This window comes from Pongo abelii, chromosome 11, assembly GCF_028885655.2.
Source record: "Pongo abelii isolate AG06213 chromosome 11, NHGRI_mPonAbe1-v2.0_pri, whole genome shotgun sequence".
NCBI lineage: Eukaryota > Metazoa > Chordata > Mammalia > Primates > Hominidae > Pongo > Pongo abelii.
Window position 1 is genome coordinate 114993443 of NC_071996.2, and position 27026 is coordinate 115020468.

The 27026-nt window shown below is 34.1% G+C and overlaps 1 protein-coding gene across 6 annotated transcripts in view; it reads right to left on the reverse strand.

Annotated features, from left to right (window-relative positions):
- Positions 1–27026, reverse strand: part of ERBB4 (erb-b2 receptor tyrosine kinase 4) — a 1162809-nt gene that overhangs the window by 270702 nt on the left and 865081 nt on the right. For 3 of the 6 annotated variants that reach the window (XM_024243752.3, XM_024243750.3, XM_054549799.1), the window contains exons 13-16: positions 26419–26551; positions 20525–20618; positions 15647–15801; positions 8420–8494 (exon numbers count right to left, since the gene is read on the reverse strand). In XM_024243752.3, the coding sequence (XP_024099520.1) occupies positions 8420–8494; positions 15647–15801; positions 20525–20618; positions 26419–26551 (457 nt within the window). Of the gene's footprint in view, positions 1–8419; positions 8495–8615; positions 8661–15646; positions 15802–20524; positions 20619–26418; positions 26552–27026 lie in introns of all 6 variants that reach the window. The other 3 variants (XM_024243753.2, XM_024243751.2, XM_054549798.1) reach the window with 2 other exon arrangements.

The window sequence follows — 27026 nt, forward strand, 5'->3', positions numbered from 1 at the left end:
AGCTAAATATAAGATTTTGGAAAAGGCATCAGTACTCTGAGAAAGAAATAACAAACTGATGTTTTGGTTTTCCCTTTGGTCCTTTCTTTCCTGGTGTGTAGAGCAATATAGCTATTCTCTCTGGGATTTGAGCTCTAGGATTTGGGGGTCAGAGATTGAACAAAGGAGTAGCTTTGTAAATTTATCTTGCTTTGTTCAGAAAAACATGGTGTTTTTCCCTCAACAAGTAAACTTTTTATGGTAAAAGGTTTTTGTTGTTATTTTAATGTTACTCTACTAAAAGCAACTATAATTATTCCTTAAATGACTCAAGCATATGGAACACTTTACTCTGAGCAGAAGAACAGAATGCTATAAAAATTACATGGCTACAAGCATTCAGAGTTTATTAGAGGTGAGGTTCCCTTTCCTTATCATTCATTCTTTAGTACTGAGTTACTGCAAAATTACAATGAAATTACACCTCTTTGGGTTTAAGGGTAGATGATGGCAGAGAAGGAAATCACTGTAACAGAATTTTGTTGATAAATCAAAGCACTCTCTGCTAATTAGCTCCTGCCTATATACACAGCATAGAAGAATAATTGTATGTTTATGAAAAAATGATTAATTAGGGAATGTGCTGAGGTAATAAGAAAAAGGAATGAAGAGAGCAATTTGAGTTAATATCTACACATCATTTTATGTAACCACATCACAGAAGGGGGTCTCAGTTAATTATATTCCCCTAGTTAGATAGAAAACATGAAAAAAGGTACTTACTTAGGATCTAATACAATATATGCCTAAATTATATGGTGAAGTAAGTTTAACTCTTTTCTAAATATACACCAGGCATAAAAACAGAAACTTTGATCTCTACTTAAGAAATTTTTTGGTTAAGTATTGTTCATTTATAAAAACTGAACAATGTTTTAATTAAAATATGGGCTATAAAACAAATTTAAGAAGATCTATGAAATATAATTCCAACCCTTTGAGTAATTTTCAATTTTAAAAGTAGGCCATATTGGGAATTCTAAATGCAGACTCAAATTATCATAATTTAGTCTTCTCCTATAGAAGTTTATAAGAGCTGTGTGCACATATAAATATACAAGTATATGCAATGGGTTCAGGCAAACAGATGTTTTTCCTCGAATCTGTCTAACTCATCCCATCTGTAACCCATTGAAGCTGATGAAATAAACACTCTTCTGTGAATATGCAAAATCATTCCCTCTACTATTCTTATTTTGTGTAAAACTATTACCAAAATTGAATATTAAATCAAAGTTTCATGATGACTGGGCTGGAGCAGTGCAGTCCAATAGATCTATAATACAAGCTAAATAAGTGATTGAAAGTATTCTAGCAGACATATTTAAGAAGATGAAATTAATTGTATTTATTTACCCAATATACCCATATTATTAACATTTCAACATGTCATTGATATAACACATTATTAATAAGGTATTTTATATTCCCTTTTTCATACTAGTCTTCACAATCCAGTGTACTTTTTACAATTACATAGAATCTCAATTTGCTTTAACTGCATTGAAAGTGCTTAATGGCCATATGTGGCTAATGGTTACCATATTGGACAGTGCAGGTCTAGAGCAATCTTGACAGAGACTTACAGGTCTGATGACTTAATGAAAAGGCTATAAATTTTATATTAACCAGGGAGTACTTTAATCAGGATTCTGTTTGTGAGGTACCGCACAATAATGCAGCATGAGCACCTGGAACCAACATGGACACTGAGACCTTACCTTACAGTATATAATGTACAAAGAGAACCCTGGTTTTAGTTCCAAGATAATACCTTATTGCTTTCTCTAGGGCCTTTGAGGGCAAGAATATGATAATACATTATTTGAAGATAGTTTGACCAATTGATCTCTCATACGTAAAGGTGCATTTATATGGCAAAGTTGCATGACACACAGAATAATAATTAAGTTTCCTTCAGGACAAGAAAAAATAAGAATGGCACTGTTGGAAATATTATATGTTCTAGTCCCCAAGGTAGGCAGATGTGCTAGACAGAAATCAAAAATTGCTCCCGGGATTACAGCCACTGAAATATACACATACCTTTCCCACTTATTTAAATTCTAACTCAGGTGCTGATGTGAAAGGATTTTGCAGATGTAATTAAGGTCCCAAATTTCTTGACCTGAAGATAGAAAGACAATCAGCAAGGGCCTGACTTAATTCCATGAGCCTTCAATCTGGGTCTACTGGTCAGAGAGACAAAATCTAGGAGATTCAAAGAATAAGACGGATCTGAAGCACTGTTGCTGGGTTTTGAAGATGGTGGGGATGGGGTGGGAAGGGCTGGTTCATGACAAGGAATACACATGGCTGCAAGGAGCCGAATGTCGTCCTGGCTAAGAATCAGCAATAACTTGGGAACCTCAGTCCTACACCTTCAAGGAACTTGGTTCTGCCAACAACCTGAATGAACTTGGTAGTAGACTCCAAGCTCTAGATGTGAACACAGGTCAGACAGTACCTTGATTTCAGCCTGGTGAGAAGATAAGGAAAAAACCCAGCTATGCCATGCCTGTAATTTTACCTGTGGAACTGTGTTTTGTTTTGTTTATTATACTTTAAGTTATATTTTATTATATTGTAAGTCACTCAGTGAGTTTGAGCATAATGTTAACATTTTAGGGTCTCTAGAAGCTTTGGTAGCAATGTCTGAGCATTTTGCTATCAATGTAAAAGCCACTTTGCAACTTTGTGATACTAAATACTTCTGTTAAAGTAGCCACTTTAACTGTATGAATAGTAATTAACAACTGAGCTGAGACGATTTGCTCTTCCCTTATAATTCTGTGATAACCTTGGTATTTTATGGGTACTGAGAAGCTGGGACAAAAATCATGCGGAAAAGAAGAGATTCACACATTCTCCTTCACCTCTTCAAACTCTCTTTAATTCAAAAGTAAATTTAATATACAGAACTTAGTGGACTGAGGATAGACTTATAATAAAGGGCTGTGTGCTTTTATTTATTGGACTTAAGGATCATAATACAACTGCCACTCATCTAAGGTAACCATCCATGGATGATTTTGACCGTTTGATTTGGACATGAGTTATGAACTTAAGTTCCTTGGGGGCAAAACAAACAAGGAAAAAAAAAATGTGCCAATTGTGAAAGTGGCGCCAAGAATATCATATCATCTCTCTCATATATCACACATGGATCACACTGCTAAAGGATTAAACTGTTATGTGACCTCTTACTTAATAACCACTATACCATAAAGTAAAAGTATGACACAGGCATTAAAATGTGACAAGAATATAAAATGTTTCAAATAGCTGCCCATAGGAGATTTAGATAGTTAAACTGAGTCAAATGACTTTACTTTATATTGTGAAGCACCTAGAATAATTGAATTGGAGCAAGTAGCTAGATAAAAATGCTTGATATCTAGCTGTTTTAATGATTTCACAAATTTGAAGAGTTATTAGTCAGTTAACACGTGGACTGCTAACTAACATAAAGAAATCTTTTGCCAATAGAAACTTGACTTATTGAGATTAACAAATTTCAGCCCTAATAGAATAGGAGACTGAGATTAAAAGAAACAAACAAACAAACAAACAAACTGTTGGATATATATTTGACAAAGAATCTAAAATGGATTAGAATCAAATATTCTATTCCATCAGAATCTATATGAAAATAGCACGTATGCAAGCTAAAACAAATAATATACAGAAAAGAATGAAAAAAACTTGCTAAACATATGTTTTTATAGGATTCTTGATGGAAAAGGAAAACCACCAAAGGCAAATACTATTTTTAAGGCACTTAATTCAGATAAGGGAAGTAGGGAGAGATTCTAAAATATCAAGTATTATTTTCATTATAAGCAGCATATTCTAGGAGACTAAAGGTAAAAAAGAAATTCTATTCTATCTTATCCAATCTTCCTGAAAGAAATTCCAGCAGCAGCCTATAATATAAATGGAGTGTGGAAACCAACTCATACATTGTAGGCTTGGGAAAGAATAACATTGCTTAGAAAATGAAAGTTGATCAAGACTGGAAACATTTCACCTGCTTTCATTTAAATCTCCCCCCGCACCCGCCCCCCCACACCTGCCCCGCTGGTTTAGGAAACAGAATACGGTATAATGGGGTGGAGGGAATATGAACACTAAATATTTTGAAATGGCCACATTGACATGCTCAATGTAATTTTCTGTGACTAAAAATAAACTAGACATTTGGATAATCTGCCAGTTAAAATATGGTTTAAGAAACTCAAAACAATTATTTTCTTTTTTTGGGGGGATTGCGGGGGACAGTATCTCACTCTATCGCCAAGGCTGGAGTGTAGTGACATGACCTCGGCTCACTGTAACCTCTGCCTCCCAGGTTCAAGAGATTCTCCTGCCTCAGCCTCCTGAGTAGCTGGGACTACAGGCATGTTCCACCATGCCCGGCTAATTTTTTGTATTTTTAGTAGACATGGGGTTTCACTGTGTTAGCCAGGCTTGTCTCGATCTCCTGACCTTGTGATCCGCCCGCCTTGGCCTCCCAAAGTGCTGGGATTACAGGTATGAGCCACCGCGCCCTGCCCAAAACAATTATTCTCATTTGTAGTTTTTGTCCTCCTATTATGTAAGATTCATTTCAATCAATTGACAGATGCTTTGAAAAACTATGATGACATTTAAAAATATTACTAAATTACTGCTCTGCTTTCAGTGAAATACACACCCACCTCATCTTAGAGAGGTAAGCATTTGTTGCAATACTGAACACCTGAAAAAGCAGACACTTGTTACTTTCACGTCTTACCCAGTCTGCATCAAAATGTTCCATGATCATATACACTTTTGCAAAGCATCCAGGCTAAATCCTTCATGTAAATTTCAAACTTTCTTATAAACATCCCCTCACAAGCCAATTGATCCTGACAAGTCAATGCAAGTGAAGAATGGAGTCACATTGCATTACATTTAAGTTCTAAATAGGCGTTAATGAAAGATATCTAGAGTGTCCTAAAAGGAACAATTAACTATTGCTATGAATTATTTTAAATTATTATACTTAGAAATTTGGTATAACATTGAAATGCTTAAAACCTGAGTAATTTTGATATATCAATCCTGTAGTCACTAACCTACTGGATTAATGCCTTGTTGATATGTAAATTACTAACTTCATGAGGTTTTCAAAGTGATTATTATGCCAACATTTCAACTGGAGCAGTAGGTACCACCAATAAACATACGCTGTATGCTGGCTATTGTGTGTTATTTAATCTTCACACCAATCTTCATGGTTATAAGAATTCTCAGTTTCAAAATGACCATTATAATTCCCATTTTACAGATAAAAAACATGATAGAGCCAATATTTGAACGTAGACATTCAGGAACCCCTGCTTTTTACCTATACTGTGGGCTACAGCTGATTCTTCTTAAAAATGATGGGCTGTAGTTTCTGTATTATCCACAAACAGTGACTGGCCATGGTCACCTATTTATGATAAGGCTAATCTGAATTAGGTGTTTTAGTCTGAGATTACTAGAATCTCAGAGTGAATATGTCCTGGAAACCGAAGCAGGCAAGAGTATTGAGAATTCCAATCATGCTTTTGTTTAAATTTTGAAAATATTAAATCTATAACAAGATACACTATGATTTTGAGTTAAATAACCTCAATTACAAGCATTAAGGACTATAAGTGATCTATCAATGTGGTTTTAACCTTTTCTCTGCCTCTACATATCAGCCAATGACCTACCATAATTAGTATCAGTGGCCAACATTGTAATTGAGATTCTCAAGATGAAGAGAGAGAAATGCTCTCTCTTCCTTCAAGGAGCCCATCAAAAGAGCTTTAGGTACAGATCAAAGCTTCCGTTGTGACTTTAGAGACCTCTCTCCTTCCCCTGGGAAGCACCACGTTCTCTCACCCTCAAGGTTTGAGAATTTTTGATATACAGAAAGATAATAAATAATAACACTTATTGAGTGATTTCTAAGCCAGGCACTGTTCTAAGGACACATTCAATCTTACAATTTATGAACTATATTAATATTCCCATTTTATGCATGAAGAAAGTGAGGCTCAGATAATTTAAGGAACTTACCCACAGTCACACATCTAAAAATGGTAGAGCCTGGCTCTGAACTCAGAAAATCTGATTCTAAAGACAGAACACTTAACCACTGTACTATATTACCCCTAACTAGTCCACTGGAATAACTACATAATTATAAGAAAATCATCAAAGCAAATGTGAAAACTGTTCAAGCTGATAATGCAGTTGCTCTGCCAAGGTCTTAAGAAGGAAAATTTCTTTCATAAATATAGGAACAATCTAAGATGAACCTTGGCTTATAAAACTATACTTTAAGCCTTCAGCACTCTCTCCCTCTAATTTTTTCATAATTTTACCTTGCTCTAAATAACTATACTAACTAGTCTTGACTGTGCCCAAGTGTCACAGTGCCACTGTTGTAGAAATCAATTTACTCTAGCACATGCTTCGCTTTCTTTTTAGAATTTAATTTTTCTATTCATTAAAAATGATATATTAAGATGTCATATTTATTTTAAAAACATGTAAAGGCAATAACATATGAATGAAGAAATTATGACCAAATTCAGTGACACAGATTTGAATCTCATAAATATAATATTTCACAAAAGAAGCCAGATGCATAGAATACAAACTGTATGACTAAATTTATATAAAGTGAAAAACCAGGCAATCTGACCTATGGTATTACAATTCAGGACAGTGGCTATCCTTGGAATGAGGTACAAGGTAGCTTCTAGGGCTCTGTTGCCATCTTGTTTCTTGATCTGGTTAATGGCTACACAAACGTTTCATTTTTGGAAATTCACTGAGCTTTACAATTATGTTTTGTGTACTTTCACACTATGTACACTTCAATACAAGAGTTTACATTAAAAGGCAATACTTCATCCAAAATGCCCATTTTGTTAACTTTAGTACTACCTTCTCTCTCCTAAAAGAATGTAATTAATTTGTTTCATAAATAAAGCTAAAAATATCTCTACATAAGATGGTAGTGTTATATAGGAAATGTTTTATGAGATATTTTAAAAGTCAGGTTTATTGAGGTATAATTTATATACAGTAGAACATACAGTTCTACAATTTTTGATAAGCACGTGCTTTTGTACAACCACCACCATGATCAAGACAGAAGAATAGTTTCATTATCTCCTCAAATTATCTCCTTCCCTTTTCCAGTCAACCTTATCCCCCGATCTCCAGCTCTTGGCAACATTTCTGTCCTGATGGTTTCACCTTTTCCAGAATGCCATGTGAATGGAATCATACAGTATGTATTTTTTTTAAGTCTGGTTTCTTCTACTTAGTGTAATATATTTGAGATCCATCCATGTCGTTGGGTGTATTAGCAGTTTGTTCCTTTTTATTCTATGCTCAGTAGTTATAATATATAGTATAGTATATAGTAGTTACAATATATAGATATGTTACAACTGAAGAACATTTGAGTAGTTTCCAGTTTTGGGTGATTATGAAAAAGCCACTACAAACATTAGTGTATAGGTTTTTGTGTGGGAATGAGTCTTATGTTTTGTTTTTAAATCCCAAGTTATACTTTTACCTGCACAAAATATTTTCTATATTGCCTTTATGTTAATTCTTATACCTAGAGAATATGCCAACCAGTTAAAAATAATATAAAATCAGAAATTGAATTAAATTAAATAATAAAGAGATCAACTTTTGCAAATTCCTTCCTTATAAACATTTTTGTAATCATCTATTGAATTAAGAGCAAAAATATTCTATTAAAGTTATATATTAATAACTCAAAATCCTGTTTAGACCACACAAATTAAAAATCGAGGCCGGGCACAGTGGCTCAAGCTTGTAATCCCAGTACTTTGGGAGGCCGAGGCAGGCAGATTGTCTGAGGTCAGGAGTTCAAGACCAGCCTGGCCAATATTGTGAAAACCCATCTCTACTAAAAATACAAAAATTAGCCAGGCATGGTGGTGGGCACCTGTAATCCCAGCTATTCGGGAGGCTGAGGCAGGAGAATCACTTGAACCCGGGAGGTGGAGGTTGCAGTGAGCCCAGATCATGCCATTGCACTCCAGCCTGGGCAACAGAGTGAGACTCAGACTCCAAAAATAAAAATAAAAAATAAAAAAATAGAAATCAATGGTGTTACTAACTGGGACTGTTGTATCACAATGAATGAAGGAAAAAGAAGTAAGAAAGTTGGCTTGAGAAGGAAAGTGTTTTATGCCTCTTTCAAAACTTTCTAATTTGATATATTATGAGTTATAATATATTATAAATTTAACCCAACTGGTTAGTACTTTTTGTTCATGATAACTAGGAAAGGATTTGAGCGACAAAATGGAAACATGGTAGATGTTACCTAGCATGTTGTGGTAAAGTGGAATGGCCCGTCCATGGGTAGTAAATGCAGTCATGACTAGTGGGACCGTTACACCTGCAGGCAATTACAGAACAGAAAACATCATTCTCCATCCACAGTGACATGCACACACATGCACCAGTGCTCACACATGGAGCCTTGGAGGAAGAACATGGGAAGCAAGCACACCAAGTACCTATCCATCAGGCCGATGCAGTCTTCAATACTTGAGCCTATGCACCTGCAGAAAATGCAAATTTAAAAAAATACAAGGGGAAAAAAATTAGTCATTTAAAAAATCAGTAAAATAAATATTGATTGTCTCAAATTCTTATAACTATTAGACTATTTTGGAACACAATGAATTTCAAGCCAGGAAGATTTTTGCTTGATGAATATACAGAAATGAATTGCCATTATCAACCAAGTGGGATGCAAAGAAATGCCCAAAGAAAAGGAAATTTTACATTGGTTCTGTGAATAACTTCCAAATGCACAGCTCACTTCTAATACTTTCAGTTGATATGCATCATACATGATTACATGTCTCAACAAACAGGTTGATATTTCAATGACTATAATTGTTTTCATGTGTATGGTTTCTTCTTAAAGGCCTTAAGTTTAAATAAAAAAAAATAAGAAAACCATGAGCCATTCAATATAATATAATAACCTGATGCTCAATGCTTATTAAAGATTGATTTTGGCAGAAAATGAGTCAACATGCTTTAATGCTATTCTCATGGATACTTTACATAATCACATTATTCTGGTTCTTGGTTGTGCCTGTCTTTAAAAGATACTTATCTTAAATATGAATTTATTTTAAAAGAAAATCAACTGGTTTCACCATACTGTGGTTTATCTTGACACTCTCTTTTAAAATAGCAATGCCATAACAGGCAAACAAAAACAAGTTTTTAAACTACTGTAATAATGAACTCAAACAATAACAGATAAATAAATACTATGTTAGGAAACGAATTACCTTTGAGACCCAGGTAAGTAAAGAATACACTGAGACTAACATTTAAAGGGAATTACATAAGTACACAGAATTCTAATGTACAGTCCCTAGAATTTCATTTTGAACCAATATAGAAATATTATTTCTTTCATCTTCCAATATACTTGAACTCTTTTTCTTTTCCTTTTCTCCCATCAAAGACATATAGCTCCAGAACATTATCAAGATCCTTTTTATAGTTATGATTTATAGAAGTGCCTGATTTTGCTGGTAATAAATATTACATATATTTCCAAACTTTTAATTTTCAGATTTGAAGAAGAAGCTGAATATAGGATGATCATATAATGATGTAAAAAGGTGCCAATGTATAAGGCCAGTCTATCCTTTATATATTTAAATAAGTCTAAACATTGGTGAACTAATATAATATACCTATAATACCAATTAAGTCACTTATCTCTGTGCCTCATAAACATTTGTTATAACATTCCTGCTAGCTGAAAAATTGATTTTGGTTTTTGTTTGGAGTAGCACAGACAAATTTTAACCTATAGAAATAGAGAGAATACACCTGTATGAAAAGTCTTTTAAAAAGCAACTAAAAAGGAAAAAAACTAGAGTACATAGCATTAAATTGGTATTATATATATTCTATAGTCAAAATCATTTCTAAAAATGGAAAATTAACTACTATAAAAGCTTCCAACTTGTCTTATATAGTTTTCTTTTCATTATATTCCAAAGAACTTGTGTTTTTCTAAGTTCCTGCTCTATCTTCTTGAAAATTATTTTTATACCATATTATCATTTTGTAAAATTAAAAGTCTGCTTATTAGTTCCAAGTAAGAACCTAAAAAGCCATGGCTAGTTTGCAATCCATCTTTATAATAACCCTTGAAAGATTAAAAAAATTCAAAACTAAAATTTAACTTGAGGGAAAAGTGTGAATATGAAAGATACTCATTCATTAAAAAAAGCCCTGTGTTACATGTCTACTAAGTGTTCCTAGTATTCTAGGAGCTAGAGGGAGAAAAAAAGATGAATTAGACATTTTTCTATTCTCAATGAGCTACGAATTTAATGAAGGAGACAGATGCATAAACAGATGTGTATTGAATAATGTGATAAATGTAATAAGAAACATGAAAAAGTGGTTCAGGGTAGTGTGGAGGGCGGACACCTACAGCCACCCTAGAAGGGCATGATAACCCTCTTGGGGGAGGTAAGAAGCTGAAATTTATAGTGCTGTGAGCTGGGGCTGGGGTGGCAGTGGTTTCTGCAGGAGCAAAAGCACAGACCTGAAGAAATGTATTGTATATGCAAAACAACTACAAATAATTCTTAGCAGTTGGAGAGCAAAGTATGAGGCAATACGAAGAGGGGAAAAAAGAAGTTAGAACATTAGGTGGGAGCCAGATTTTGAGAAATATTTGCTTAGTAACAATCAATAGAAAATCACTGTAGGGCTTTAAAGAAGTAGTGAAGTTACTAGATTAGTATTTTCAGTAAATCTCCTTGTCCTGTGGACACTAGTCAGCTGGCAGCCAGGCTGACTCATTTGGCACAAAGACTACTTTAGTCCATGTAAGAGATGATGGACTAAACTAGGGAAATGGTAACTGTGATGGAGGCAGAAGAACAGATTCAAGAAATACCTCAAAAGATAGAGGGAATAAAAAAGAGCAGTTGATTCCTGATTTCATGAAAGTGAAATGATGAAAGGAGTTAAAGAAGACTTACGTGTCTAGCTTTGCTAATAGTGGTACCATCACTGAGAGAATCCAAGAAGATGAATATCTTTCTTCCTGTATGTGTTAGGGGATGAGGAGTTGATAATTTCAGTTTCGTGTATCTAGAGTTTAGTATGGTTGTCCTACATCTAGGTAGAAATGTTTATCAGCAGTTGGAAAGATGAGTGGCTAAGGGGGAAAGAAGGCATGAGTATAATGATCAGTCTTGAAATAGCATGTAGGAGAAAGTTGAAACCATGTAAATGAATAGATGGCTAAAGAAGATATAAAAAGTGAGAAAAGCAGAGGCTGAAGATGGAAACCCAAGGAACCCCAACAGTATATGACATAAGATGAGTTCTTTGTGCCGGAAGCGTGGGAAAATATAATTGAGTAAAACCAATCAACTGTAGTCTCATGGAAGTCAAATCGGAAAAGAACTTCAAGAAAGAGGGGGTGATCATCAGTGCGAAAGGCAGAGAAGTCTGGTAAAATAACTCTTAAGATAATTTTACTTGTCATTGTCATGGTCACTAGAATTTAGGTTTTTGTGAATTGAGAAGCAAATTGGAGAGAGAAAAATAGAGGCAGGGGAAAATGGTGGGGAGGGACTGAGGGAGCAGGATGCAGGGTCAAGAAAAGTTGTTGAGGGGATTGTGTAGGATATTTGAGATTCAAACCTATTTTTAAACTGAGAATGAAAGAAAAAAATGAAAGACAAAGAAAAATAAGAGTATGACTGAAGTGGCACCATTCTTTCTAAATACAAGCCGCTGAAAACTAAAATATGTATATTGTTTTTCAACTCTTTGTATTTTCTGTAAGCAACTAATTAGAAAATGTAATTTGCATCCATTCGGCAAGATCATAGAACAACAGAAACACTAAACTTTTGAAGAGCCAAAATCACAAATAAATAACTGAATCAAAATCTAGAATAATAGAATTATAAAAAAAAGTTTCAAAGTAGAATACTTACAGAAAATTAGAAAAATAAAACACAACATGTCTAATTAACAAATTCCAAAACAATATCTAAAGTTCTGAATATTAAACTGTGTTTAACCTTTGTTAGTACATAATGACTTATAAGTTCCTTGATGTACTCATTTAACCAACATAGTTTAGATATTTTGATAAAATCTTTAAATTTTGAAATGAAAATGAAGGAAATTTAAAAAATTTTCCATTAAAAGATTATAGACAAAACTTCCACAAGCAGCCCTTCTTTCCTTCTCTTGATGAATAAAAATTCTTTCATTATATCAGTTTAAGAATTTTTAAAAAATTGATAAAAAGATTAAGGTACATGTGACATTTAATAATATAAAATCATTACTCTAATATCAACAAAAACATGCAATAAGATTTTTAAAAAGATGCTCCATAAAATAACCATTTCATTCCAAGTCTAAAATGCAGGTTTGGTTTGATACAAAACCTAAGTTAAACTGACATTAAATGAGCACATACTCAAGTGATGTTAGTGAGGAAACAATCATCCTTGCCGTCACCACAATTTAATTACATTAGTTAAGTTTACAAATCTTTAAAAAAATTCTATCTTGCTAATTTCAAATCTGAACATCATTCCTAAGTTTTAAATTCTTGCTCATCATTTCAAAATACTGTGGAGAAGGGTCTGGTCTCTAACAGGAGATATAAATTAAATAATATAAATTTACTGGACTGTGAGCTCATTGAGGTCAGAAGCTGTGTCTTGTTCATTTCTGAATTTTCCTATCACTGTATGTGATGCAGAGCAGATATCCAATATAACAAACTTGAAGAGTGAATAAACTAAGAAAAGATTGTTAAAATAAAAATTCTATAGTCAAGGTAAGAAGAGACAAACTTGTTGTTTCCATGGATATTAGTGAGAATCTTCTGATAAGGACTAAATAGATGACCTATTTTAAGTGTCTAGAGAGCTTGTTAGAGCCATTATATTTAATGTACTTTTAGAGTGGTAAAAGTGCTTTTAAAGTATGACACAGATAACTTTATTTTCAGAAAAATCATTAAACAGTATTCAAAGTAAGAACTTTAATTCTAAAAAGTGTGATTTGAAAGATTATTTTCATTAATCTGGTTCTTGAATTATCTGACATCATATAGGCATATAAAAGAAAAGCTGTTTTCCAAAGTAGAACTGGCCTGGTGAGCTCACACTTACTGATACGTTGATTATTATGTGTGGTTAGGAATAAAAATAGTCACTTGCTCCATCATCCTCACTGCCCCTGTGGTTTTCCTAGGAAATATCATATCTCTATATGCTCAATTTGGTAAGAAGGGACTGACTGCACAGAACACCTTATTGCTTCAGTAAAATATCTCAAAGCACAATGTTGCACTGCAATAGAGTATATATGAGGATTTAGGAATTTAGGAATCACATCCTTTGGGAATTCCTGGGACTAGAATACTGTGGGACTAGAACCACAGCATTTTTATGAAGTGAGCGAATCTGGACAATATAGAAGATATTTTAAAAACAGGATGGCAGAAAGCTAAATGAAAACAGAGACAAAAATCCTTCAGGATTAAGTCAGTCATTAGAGAATGCATTTACCTTGGAAGATGCCAGGGAGTACAATATTCAAATTCTGTCTCAACTTAATTCTGCAGCTGCAAATTGCTAAAGGCGTCTTTTTTTCTGTTCACTTGGAGTTCCCAAATGCTCTGGTGAGATTTCTTCCCCATTACACCTTCATCCTTCCTTTTGACTGAGATCCAGATTTTGTTGCTACCATAAACTAATCTCTTTTCATTGCCTCATATTTCTACTTCCCCCACTATATATGTTTATTATTATTAGATAATAATGATTTAAAAGGGCAGAGAGGAAGACACACCAGCCATGCATCCAGACTATGGCTCTGCGATCTCACTTTCATTTCCCTAATGGCCTCATTGTAATTAGATTTGCAAAAACAGCAAAAGGTCTCATTTTGAATGGCAACAGCTGTTGACATCAACATTATATTGAATAATTTACTGGTTTAATTTTAGCTGCAAAACAATAAAATTCTCTTGTGGATGATTTTAGCAGGCAAAGTTTTCTCTTTCTGTTGCTGACTCTTTCTTCTGCTCCGGCAGAACCAGTTGTTTTTTTTGTGAAATACTCTTAACTCAAGTGTGCCAAAAACTCACAAGGGGAGCAGTTTATTACCTCTAGTTTCCTTGAAGCAAAGTGTCTATGTGACTATTTCAGTACCCTAAATGTATACGTGCTTATATGTGAACCAATGAATTGGCAATTACCACTTTCAAGGCGAATTTGAATATGAATGGCAGAATATTACTTTACCTTTTGAGGATCTGCCACTTCACAGAGTGAGTTAAGCTTATGTCTTGACCTGCAGGAAATTGTAGCAACATCTGCAAATTGATGTTTTCTTGGCAGGAAATGATGTCGCTTGCTTAACTTCTTCAGTATCCCCTAACAGCTATCGCTTAATCTGGCAGAAAATCTCTTTATGGAATCTCACACTTTCCTGCCAGATATAAAGTACCCAAGCTGATTCTCAACTACAAATGTGTGTGTGTGTGTGTGTCTGTATGTGTCTGTGTGTGTGTGTTTATATGTGTATGTGCACATGCCTATAGGCATTCACAATGGAGAAAAGGCTTTATGGGCAGTAGGAGGATGGCAAATGTAACACTGCTTTCAATTATAAATTATTCACCTTCCGGAGGAATGAAAAGGAAAAATCCTTACTAAAATAGATTTGTTGTCTCTTAAGAAATAGTTGTTGGAATTTGTTAGATGAATGACATTATTTCTTTTACAGTTCAGTGCTTTTCTTCTTTCTGTAATGTGTCTTTGTTATTCAACTGTTATCAATATCAAAGGTAATCTAATTATTATTCATTGCACAATGTATTCTTTTGAAAAACAGAAAAAAAAATTTACCAAGCTTCAGATTGCCCTATATCAGTCAAAGAAATTCAAGGCTAAAGGATTACTTGTAACAAGGTTACTATCACAAAATGTACTTGTTATTTTTTAAATATACGTATCACTAGGTTCCCTTTTTCCCTGCCATTGTTACCTTTGTTCATATTTTTTGAAGGGGTAATTTAAGGTAGTATTTATCAAAGACAAATATCCTCACCTTAAGCTTATTGTGACAACAAAGAAACAGAAATAGAAAACTTCTGTTAAAGATTTGATAAACACAAACCTCAAAAGCATGATTACTGTCCTATCTTTTCTGAGATCTTGAATCTCCAATATAATTCGGAAGAATTTCTAAACTGCATCCAAAGTATACCTGACACTAGCTAGCTTCATGAAAGTGTTAATAGAATGGTTATAGGTAAAAGCTAAGCAGAAATATTTAAGGGTGTACAGAGTTGATTCCTTAAATCATTCTCTTAGTATTTCTCTTAAAATCAGCATTTTAAATATAAGGATTAGTAGAGTTCTATGAGAATGGTATACATTTCAGAGATACCAGGGATAAAGATACATGTGGATAACACATACCAGGTGAGCCCTTGGCCAGCAAGGATGCTTACCCTTGGGTGCAGTTTGGATGGCATGGGTGGCACTCCCGATCCGGATCAGCATACTTGAAAATGAAACTGTTTGCCCCCTGTAAGCCATCTGGACATTTTTCCACACAGTTTGGGCCATCTTTAAAATGAGAGCACTTTGTACAGTTGTCAGGACCCTGAAATGTGAAAAAGAAAAAAAAAAAGAAGAAAGAAAAATGGTGTCATTTCCTCTGGAATGTATTCATGTGGTTTAGTTACTGAGACTTCAGTAGGTGGCAAATCTTCCTCTAAGAGAATTGGAGAACATTTCCAGCAGTACAAATGTGGATGTAATTTTTGTAGTACAAACAGTGCAAAGAAGATCCGTCAAGTTCAGTTTTGATACCCTGTATGTGTGAAAACACTATAATAATATATTTGTTCTTGAAATATTTTCCTTGTTGACATAAGCAGTTCCTGGGCCAACTGATTTCCATGTCATGACTCTAATGTGACTTAATTCGATCAGCAAAATTGTCCAATGACTTTCTCAAAAGGATGTCAGTATTTTCTTCTTGTGATTTATTTCTGGCAATATTATAGTGCAGCAATTTTTAGTAAAACACATTTTCCCTAGAGGTATTTCATCACCATCACTGGGAATATGTGAATACTTTTACTAAATAGTTAATGAGAAAAGGGATATAATAGAAATTAACTAAAACTGAATTTCATATAAGAGTAGGATGTAAACTTTCCTTTGGTTGTACAATGACTTTATTTATAAAATGAATTTTAAAATTTGTTATGATAACATTATCAGGAATTAGGCAGTTTAGGTGAATAAAAATAATTCCTAGATTTTTGTTTATTTCATATCCACTGTGAAAACACTAAAAGTCATATTATGTCTATTTATAGGGATTTTAGTAAATCACAGAACAATACTGAAAGCCATATAAATGCACATTTTGATGAGCAAAATAGTCCATAATAATAAAGCAAATACATACAAACAAAGGCTCCATGAAGAAACTTATCCAAGGATGAAGATAATATAAATATGAGTATAATAAATGCAAATAGAACAAACTCACTCTATATATTTATGTTTATAATATACATTAACTTTCTAATATATAGAATGTTAATAAGTGATAACGATATGAAAATATATCTAAAAGTCATGACAATATTAAGATGTTAAAACTAAAACATATATGAATTTTATAGAATACAAACTGATTTGGATCTGGTATAATGGATAGAAAACATACTAGAAATGAGTATATCGTCAGAGCAAAGAAAATTTAGAACACTTTGGTAAATGCTATCTTTCTTAAAAGACATCCCCGATGCTTTCATACATTCAGCTGTTGTGGACAACAGCTACCTGAAATGTACTTTTGCATCTCCTTTTTGGACACCATATTGTCTTAAAATACCTCTCCTCTTTGACCACTCCCCTTTGGAACTTCTTCCCCTGACCCATTTCTCCCTAAAATCTGGCTATGTTCGTAGGGTTCAACAATCATTACAGTTCACGTTGAAAACAACTTAAATAAATAAGATATAGTAAGTATACAGAGAGACAATTCTATCACACTTGTAGTTATAAACAATGAGAATTTGGCAGTCAGGAGTTAACACTAAGTTATAAAGAACTGGATATTAGGTAGGGATTGTAAAGATAACGGGAGTACCTTATATCCTAAACCAGGAGTGTCCAATGTTTTGGCTTCCCTGGGCCACATTGGAAGAAGAATTGTCTTGGGCCACACATAAAATACACCAACACTAATGACAGCTGATGAGCCAAAAAAAAAAAAAAATTGCAAAAAAACTCATAGTGTTTTAAGAAAGTTTATGAATTTGTGGTGGGTCACACTCAAAGCTGTCCTGGGCTGCATGTGGCCAATGGGCTGCAGGTGGGGAGAGCTTGTCCTACACAAATGTTCATCCAAGAGCAGCCAGATATTACAAATTGGTTACTTAAGGCATCAGAAAATCGAGAAATATGATATTTTACAATTTAAAAATGGAGGCATGTGAATGAAGAATAGAAGTGTAAAGAAGAAAAAGTAATCAGGAAGAGCTTTCAGGAAATCCTGAGTGGGGCTCAATCAAGCACTTGTCTATTTCACTATTTTGATGTGAGTCTCAGAGCTTGAAAAAAAAAAAAAAAGCCTATAAAGCCTAATCCTGATTCCACTTGAGGAGTTTGCTAATGGTAACTTCTTATTTCTTCCCAAAAAAGAATACTTCACATCTTTCCAATTTTAACACCTGCTTATGGGTACTTAGGCACGTAATATTGTCTATTACACAGAATCATTTACTGTGCAAGTATGCTCAGTACCATGACTTATTGTACAAGACAAGAGACATGCTGATGTCTTCTTGCAGCACACAGAATAAAACTTACAATGAGTAAATTAGGCAGAGTCTGAATTAAGAATTAGGAATTATTCTTCTAAGTAATGTAAACGTATTTTTCTTACAATGTAAAATCATGTCCAGGTGAAGTCAAAAGATATAAAGTTATAAAAGTAAAATCAAGTTCATATTTAGTCTTTAAGTATACTGTAATGAGATAAATAACTTTTTGTTCTTTGTTTTTTAGGCATCTTTTAACTATAGTCATGTGACACTTAATGACCGGAATATATTCTGAGCAATGCATCATTAGGTGATTTCATCATTGCGCAGATATCACATAGGGTACCTACGCAAACCTGTATGGTGTAGCCTACTTCATACCTAGGCCATATGGTATAGCCTTTTGCTCCTGGACTACAAACTGCACAGCATGTTACTGTACTGAATATTGTAGGCGATAGTAATACAATAATAAGCATGTGTGTATCTAAACATATCTAAATGTAGAAAGGGTACAGTAAAGGCATGATATTATAATTTTACGGGAACGCCATTGCGTTATGTCCATCACTAACTGAAATGTCGTTATGGAGTGCGTGACTGTATTTGATTGTATTATCATGATAGAAAACCTAATGTCCCAGGCTGACATAACTAAAAATGTCCTGGCAAATCTCAGAAAAAGAAACATACTGATTCCCTATCTCATTTCCATAATAAAGAGACTTAAAGAAATATACCTGTGTCTAATGTTTACTCTTTTTTCATTATATTCCCAAAGGCTTTAAGAACCGAGGCACAATAAATGAATTGATCAATGCAATAATAGAAAATGAAGGTCAAGGCAATATTCTTCCTTATCCCTAATTCTAAGCTACCTCTGGAGTCAATAATCTAGACAGACAACTAAAGGATAGGTTGAATCCTTATAGAAGCATGACTTTTTTTTTGAGTCGTCATTGATGTTTTTCTCTGGTAGCTACTGTAAAAGATAAATTTATTATTCACCAGTGACCAGTTATCTTCTATTCCAGTCACATGAGAAGATTATAATTCTCCTCCCACCAGAGATAAGATATGGCTTAATTTGGACAATGAAATATAACTAGAGGTGATTATGAGATAACTAGTGCTTAAGTCTCCAGCCTTCTCTCTCTGCTGCCATGACTCACAGACCCCATGTAGAAGTGGAAGTGCCATAAATTTAAAGCATCCCCGAATGGTAGACCATAACAGGGAGGGGAGCTGCCTTAGAACATTTCCCAGATTTCCAGTGTACTTTACAAGATGGACGGGTGTGGTGGCTCACATCTTTAATCCCAGCACTTTGGGAGGCCTAGGTGGGCAGATCACTTGAGGCCAGCAGTTCAAGACCAACCTGGGCAACATGGTGAAACCCCATCACTACAAAAAATATAAAAATTAGCCAGGCATGGTGGCACGTGTCTGTAAACCCAGCTACTCAGGAGGCTGAGGCATGAGACTCATTTGTGCCCAGGAAGCAGAGGTTGTAGTGAGCTGAGACCACGCCACTGCACTACAGTCTGGGCGATAGAGTGAGACTCCGTCTCAAAAAAAAAAAAAGAAAACAAGCAAAAAACAACTATGTACTTTATATGAAAAAAAAGAACTTAAACTTATTTATGTAAGCTACTGCAATATGGAAGTTATTTGTTATAGCAGCACAAATTTTATTAACCTAAATTTAACAGCTTTTTCACTTTTATAGGAATGTATTTCAAAATCAGTTTCCTTACTATTTTTTCTCTTCTTTTGCTGCCTCTCTAGCCTAAGTTTTGGTCTCCTGAAACGGTCTGATTTCCCAGGCTTGTCTTTCTTCTCATATTTCCTCCTATACCCTTCTGGATAGGACTGCATAAAAGTAATGAAAGTAAAGCAGAGTGAATAAAATTATGAAAAATTAAATAAAATATAGAAGACCAAGTGTGGACAGACAAGGACATAAGTGCAAAGGCCTTCTTTTATTTCCAATCTATCCCTTTCAAGATTACCCTAGATTTCTGTCATTTTTAAGAAGGATTATATTATCTCATTTTACTTATAGCTGTCATAGTCCCTGAAAGCATTTTATCCCTATTGCACTGAAGACATTGTTTCCTGGGGGACAAAAGTGAACTGAGATGTATGAGAAATTTGGAGTCAGAACTTCTATAGTTGAGTCACAGTTTCATATCCTACTGACGTGCTGACTTTTGGAGTAACTTTCTAATCATTATTGGTTAAATTTTTTTATATTTTAAAGGGAGAAAGTGATAGCATGCTTCAGATGTAACAGTGTTTGGTAAACATAAGTATATATCAGTTTTTAAATATGTATGACATTGACTTTGTAACTATTTTATCTCTGCTACTAAACTTTAAGCCTCTTGTAGGCAGATAAACATGTTTTCCCATGGCATCCTATAAGTAGCTATCGAATGGATGAATAAATGATAAAATAATAATAAATGATAAAATAATAACAAACATTCATACATGATACTAAATAAGCCAACACACCACAGATGTCTTCAGGCTTACCGGTCCATGGCATGTGAGGAGGCCATCTTCCATCTTCTCACACTGGGGGTCACACTCCACACAGATGGAGCCATTCTCAAACTCCCGAAATTCACTGTGAAAACAACAGCCACATGAGGAGGTGTAAGCAAACAAGCTGTCAACTTAACAAATGAAGTAACATCTGCTAAAAGTCCTATTGGCAGAGTAAATTCTAAAGTTTGTTTCTCTATGTGCCAGGAGCATCAGAAACATTAAGTTTTCCATTAAGAGAAAAGATAAACTGCAGCCAGATGGCTCTCCCTGCCCTCCATTGAGTTCAACGTTAGACTCATTCTGGAAACCTCTCTCCTGCAAGACATATTCCAGCAGTCTCAAAAAAAAAAAAGCTACAAAGTATAACTCTTCTGATGACACAGTAAAACCATTTTTACCTTTTTAAATAAGGCTGTGCCTGTTTTGTCTTTATATACAATTTTACTCTTGGAGAAGCTTTTATTTCTAAACTCTGAAAGAACTATTGTATTTTTCTTGTTGCTAAGTTACATGAATGTTCCCAATCCTTGTCCTTCAAATCCCAAGACTCTTCAATTTATTTTTGGTGAAACTTCAAAAACTACTTTGATTCCTCTTCTCCTTTTAAAATATCTGCCTTGGAGAATTAGAGAAAATATCTTTTTATGGTAGATTTCATTTTCTTATATTATTGATCTAATATCACAACATCTTTTTGCAGTCTAAATTCTTTTTGAAGTAATTCTATATGGTATACAATAAAAGAAACAGTTTAATAGTAACATCCTAAAACTTTCTAATTGAAATCTCCTGGGATGGCGGTCATCCCTTCCTATATCCTTACATTTTTGTGGCCATTTGTATATTACATGTTATCAACTTATGAATTTTACAATCAATGTCTACTGCAAAATTTTTTATACCAGTAATTACATATCAGTCATCTATAATATGTTTAAACCACCTCATCCCACTAAAATACAGGAGGATAAAGTACTGAGTACAGACAATTTAAAATGCCATTTACAAATCATTAATAAAATTTGACTATGTTTAGCTACTTTATTATTTTGTGCTTTTGTGTCCTGTGTTACTACTCCACACCAATAGCATTACAGATATGACAATTTTTGATTCATTAGGTGATACATTAAAATATATTTTTACCCAAAGTGAAGCATTCACTTTTTTCTCATTTGAATACTTTAAAGCCTTAATAAATGAAAGAAGTACAACGATGAGCTATGTTTTCTGTTGGTTAGTTTAAGACTACATCCATTCCAAGGCAAAATAATTAAGTTTGGTTTTCCAAATGAATAGCATAAATAGATGGCTTAATTATGTATGTAATGCACATATATTTAGTTACATGGATTATGCATTTTATAAAGTGAGATAGTAGTTTGTTATGGATCAAATCTTTTATAAATTTTCTTAATTTTAAAATCACAATTACATACAGACAGGTAATCTTTTGCATGCTTCACTGACATAAACCATACAAAGTACTCAACAAAGGAAACCTTCAGAATATAAAAGTCAAAATGAGTTGGTATGGGAGGGTAGTAAAATTATAAAGATAATCAAAAGCATTGTTTGCATAACAAAATTATGACAATTATAGCATGACTTGAGATTATCCACTGGTTTTGGATAATAGTTTCCTGGGTGATTAAAAGTTTATGGTACTAAATAAAGGTCATAGTTTTCGTATTACTAGAACAAAGGTCACGTTTTTCTTATTCTTCTTCTCCAAAACCCACTTCCCCACACGCAGACTTGAGGAATAAAATGTATGTCATAAAACAATCATGGAGATGGCCTGTTGCCCTTTTCTTCCATAGACTTCCATTTGACAGGCTTCTGATTTTCCTGCTCTCAGAAAAGATCCTCCTGGCAATCTCTATTACTTCTTCTGCCCTTTATTGTGACTTTCTCCATAATTTCTCTTTTTCTTTCCTGTCCTCTAGTGATTCTATTGTGACTTCGCCAGAGTTACCCTTTCACTTGAATCAGATTTAACAATTCATAGTCTATTAAGTATGAGCTTTGCATACGGAGCTTTGTTTCACTTGGTTTTGCTATGAAACATTTCTCACAGTTTTGTTGTATGTGTTACCTTAGCAAGTCCTGTGATCAAGAGTGAATACTCTGGGATCTAGTTTTTCCAAATTTAAACCCCAGGACTGACACTAATATTTCTAGGCCTTAAATACTTCAACTTCCTTAAGCCTCATTTTAAAAAATATCCTCTGTAAAAGGAAAAAAAAGATTTCATTGAGAAGTTGCAATTATAAAATGTACAAACAGAGCTTAGACTGGTTCCCTCTTTGATGTTTCTGTGTTGTTCTTAAACTTTCACAAGAGTTTAAGCATGTTGACAGATATGGGAAGTTCTAAAGTTCCACTGCAGTTACCTATCTTTTTCATTTTTATTGCTTGAGCATTGTAATTAAGAGTTGTTGAAATACAGTGATTTATATGACATGGATTTGAATGCTAATCAGCCAGTAATTGACTGATTTTCATTTTTCCCTTCAAAAAGTCCTCTTTTTAGGATTTCTTCTCTTCTGGAGCCACATTTTTTAACACACACACATATATATATATTTAATATATGTAATATTTATTTATATATATAATTATATATATATTTAATATATATTTAATATATATATAACAAATAGGCTCCCTGGATTTTGGTAAATGTCATATTTATATTTGATTACTTTCAGTAGTTTTAAAAATGGCCATTCTATTTAACCATTTAATCAATTCAGATAAATAGATGAAAAAGAAAATAATGATAATATTTACAGTAGAAACTCCAACAAGATCTTATGCATTTTCTTATTTGATAATCACAACTGTCCTATAAAGTTAACACCATTATTATTCCCTTTCATATAAGAAAATCAGTTGAGAATGATTAGATCTTTTGCCCAAGTTTGGATGTTTCAACTAGGAAGTAATGAAGTTGGCATATAAACTTGTTTTTCCTCAAAGGCTATCATAACCATCAGCCAATGTTGAAAGAAACTAGCCCATACCACAAGATGGAAGGTGGGCAATCCATTATTGGGCAGGCAAGAATTGCACCAGATACATACATTGATCATCTTTCAAACTAGCCCCATGCTTATGGTTTCCTGGGGTGCCATAATTACTGCAAAACACATTAAAAACTAAGTTATAGATTTGATTTTATGATGTAAATATGAAATATGCTAAATATAAAAAACAGTGTGGTAATCAGTGTTTCTTCAGGAAACCTGTATTTTTCCTTTGGTTAGCTTTCATTGTTTTGCAGAAATGAGACAGAAACTGATGTATACATCCACATTTATAAATTTCATATTTCTGAAAAGCTAAAAACTGTAATATTAAATAAAAACAATGGTGTTCTGGGAAAAAAACAAACAAACAAAAAATCAAGATGAAAAATCAGATACCTTACGTTCTAGCATTGTCCTGAGTCCTATATAGTGTTGCGAGTTTAGCCCATACTTAATTAAATACTATAAGATGCTGCTATTACACAAAATGATTTCCATAATTAATTTCCTCTTTAGAATTGTACATATATATTCAATAAACTTTTAATGCAATATTCAGTTAATGAAATTAGTCTATTGTGTTCCATTTTAATTTATTAGTCTATTGTGTTTTGCTTCATTTATCAATTGCTGAACGCAAAAGAAAGCATATTTTGATCTGAGGTATTTTATGTTCATAATATTGGGAACAAGCATCAACATGATTCAATGAGACAAGCAGCAAATAATTTCCTACTCATTTTCAAATTACAAGCCAAAGTTACCTCACAAAATTAAATGCTAAAATTTTCCTGAAAAATGATTAAATTCTTATTTAAAATTTTTTATACTTATGCTTCTAATATTAATATTTTCCCTTATATTTTATGGAGGGAATTGGTTTTGGACATCTTGCAAAGAAGAGACATGTCAATATCATTATGATCTATATATTTTTATTTTTCTCTTGTAAAATGCAAAATTCCAGTGTTATTTGTTGGATATCAGTGGGATAATTCATGAGGCACAAGAAGAAATGAAAGAACTTCAAAACTATACTTTCCAAAGCTATTGAAAATACTTTCAGGCCAGGTGCAGTGGCTCATACCTGTAATCCCAGCACTTTGGGAGGCCGAGGTGGGCAGATCACCTGAGGTCAGGAGTTCAAGACTAGCCTGACCAACATGGAGAAACCCTGTCTCTACTAAAAATACAAAATTAGCCTGGCATGGTGGCGGGCACCTGTAATCCCAGCTACTTGGAGACTGAGGCAGGAGAATTGCTTGAACCTGGGAGGTGGAGGTTGTGGTGAGCTGAGATCAGGCCATTGCACTCCAGCCTAGGCAACAGGAGCGAAACTCAGACTCAAAAAAATACATTAAAAAAAAAAAAAAAAGAAGCCAGGCGCCGTGGCTTACGCCTGTAATCCCAATACTTTGGGAGGTCAAGGCGGGTGGATCACGAGGTCAGGATATCGAGACCATCCTCACTAACACAGTGAAACCCCATTTCTACCAAAAATACAAAAAATTAGCCAGGCTTGGTGGCGGGCGCCTGTAGTCCCAGCTACTCAGGAGGCTGAGGCAGGAGAATGGCATGAACCTGGAAGGTGGAGCTTGCAGTGAGTCAAGATCACGCCACTGCACTCTAGCCAGGCAACAGAGCCAGACTCCATCTCAAAATAAAAATAAAAGTAAAAATAAAAATAAAAATAAATAAATAAAAGAAAATACTTTCAGTGAGCAACATAATAAAATTTGACTTAGGAGCAGCACTAAAAATACATTATCACATTAATGAAGGACAAGAATGATGCATCAAATAGTATGTTATGATAAAGTGATTTTATGAATATATGAAATGTTATGCAACCAGGTACTTACTAAGTTCTATTACCGGTAATGTTATTATTGAAGTACCAGATAAAATTAAAAATACTTAATTTAAAATACTGCTTAGATTATCTAAAACCTGGCAGAACACTTTCAAAACCACTTCAAATAGAAACTACAGTGGTAGTTTTTCTATTGGGCCAAGCATTTGTCAAAGACAGAAGCAAGCCATTCCTATATACAAATAGACATAAAAGTGAGTAGAAAAACACAAACAAACAAACAAACAAAAACAAGAAAACTTGCACTCCAGATGAAATTTATAGGGAAGTATGAGAGGAAAATAACAAATATTATTGGGATATATGGAGAGGAAGATTACTTATAACAATCTCCTTCATAAAGAAAACTGGAATATATTTCTCCATTTGGCTTAAGTGTAAATTGCTATAATTTATTAAGAATTGTATGAGTATGTTTTTAAAAATGCATATAATAGTAAACTATGTATTTGAACTTGTAATTTCAAATAAAATTATTTCTCCTTAAAAGAATGCGTCTATGTGTTGTCTCTTTTATGCAACAAGAGCTCTCCTTAAAAATCCTGGCCTGCATTTTACCATTTTCTTATAATTTAAAAATCAGAGCTAGGCCACATGCGGTGGCTCATGCCTGTAATCCCAGCACTTTGGGAGGCCAAGGCAGGCGGATCACTAGGTCAGGAGTTCGAGACCATCCTGGCTACAACGGCGAAACCCCGTCTCTACTAAAAAATACAAAAAATTAGCCGGGCGTGGTGGCAGGCTCCTGTAGTCCCAGCTACTTGTGAGACCGAGGCAGGAGAATGACGTGAACCCGGGAGGTGGAGCTTGCAGTGAGCCGAGATCAGGCCACTGCACTCCAGCCAGGGCGACAGAGCAAGACTCCGTCTCAAAAAAAACAAAAACAAAAACAAAACAAAACAAAACAAAAATCAGAACTAATCAGTCCTTCAAAGCTCATGAGGTGAAGGCAACCCTAGAAGAAGCCTTACCCATCATAGAGGTTACAAGACTCTATGCAGATCCTTCCTCTACTGAAGCGGCGACACGACAGACACTGGTCTGGCCCAGGTCCCCAACAGCCATCACTGGAACACAGATGGTTGCACACCATTCCTTCAGCAGCTGTGAAACACCAAAATCAAGGAGAAATAAAACAGAGGATTATGTCAAAACTTAAAATCTTCCTAGGTAATGCTATTTCTAAAGGAGTTCACTTAAAAGAGATCTATAGCAAATGACTTTGGTGGCCTATCCCATCGTCATGTCCCATCCTACCCGCAACTTCTTCTATATTGCAGAGTCCTGGTAGCTGTGTTTATACAGCAATCTTGCATTTTTCATAAGGTTAAATGAAAGTGAATTGCCTGTATAAAAACTATTGGGAGGACAGGTGATATAAATTATCTGTCCAAGCCAAAGAGTAAACCACACTTCTCTCAAGCCAATGCTTTGCTCCACTAATACATAAAATATTTTGGCTTCTCAGTTTGAGAGCTTCATGAAGAAATAGAAAAAAATAATATTGTCCTGAAACAAAAAAAGTATTAAAAGAGGAAAAGAAACAAAAAGAATAATTTATGGAGGGTAAGAAGGGGAG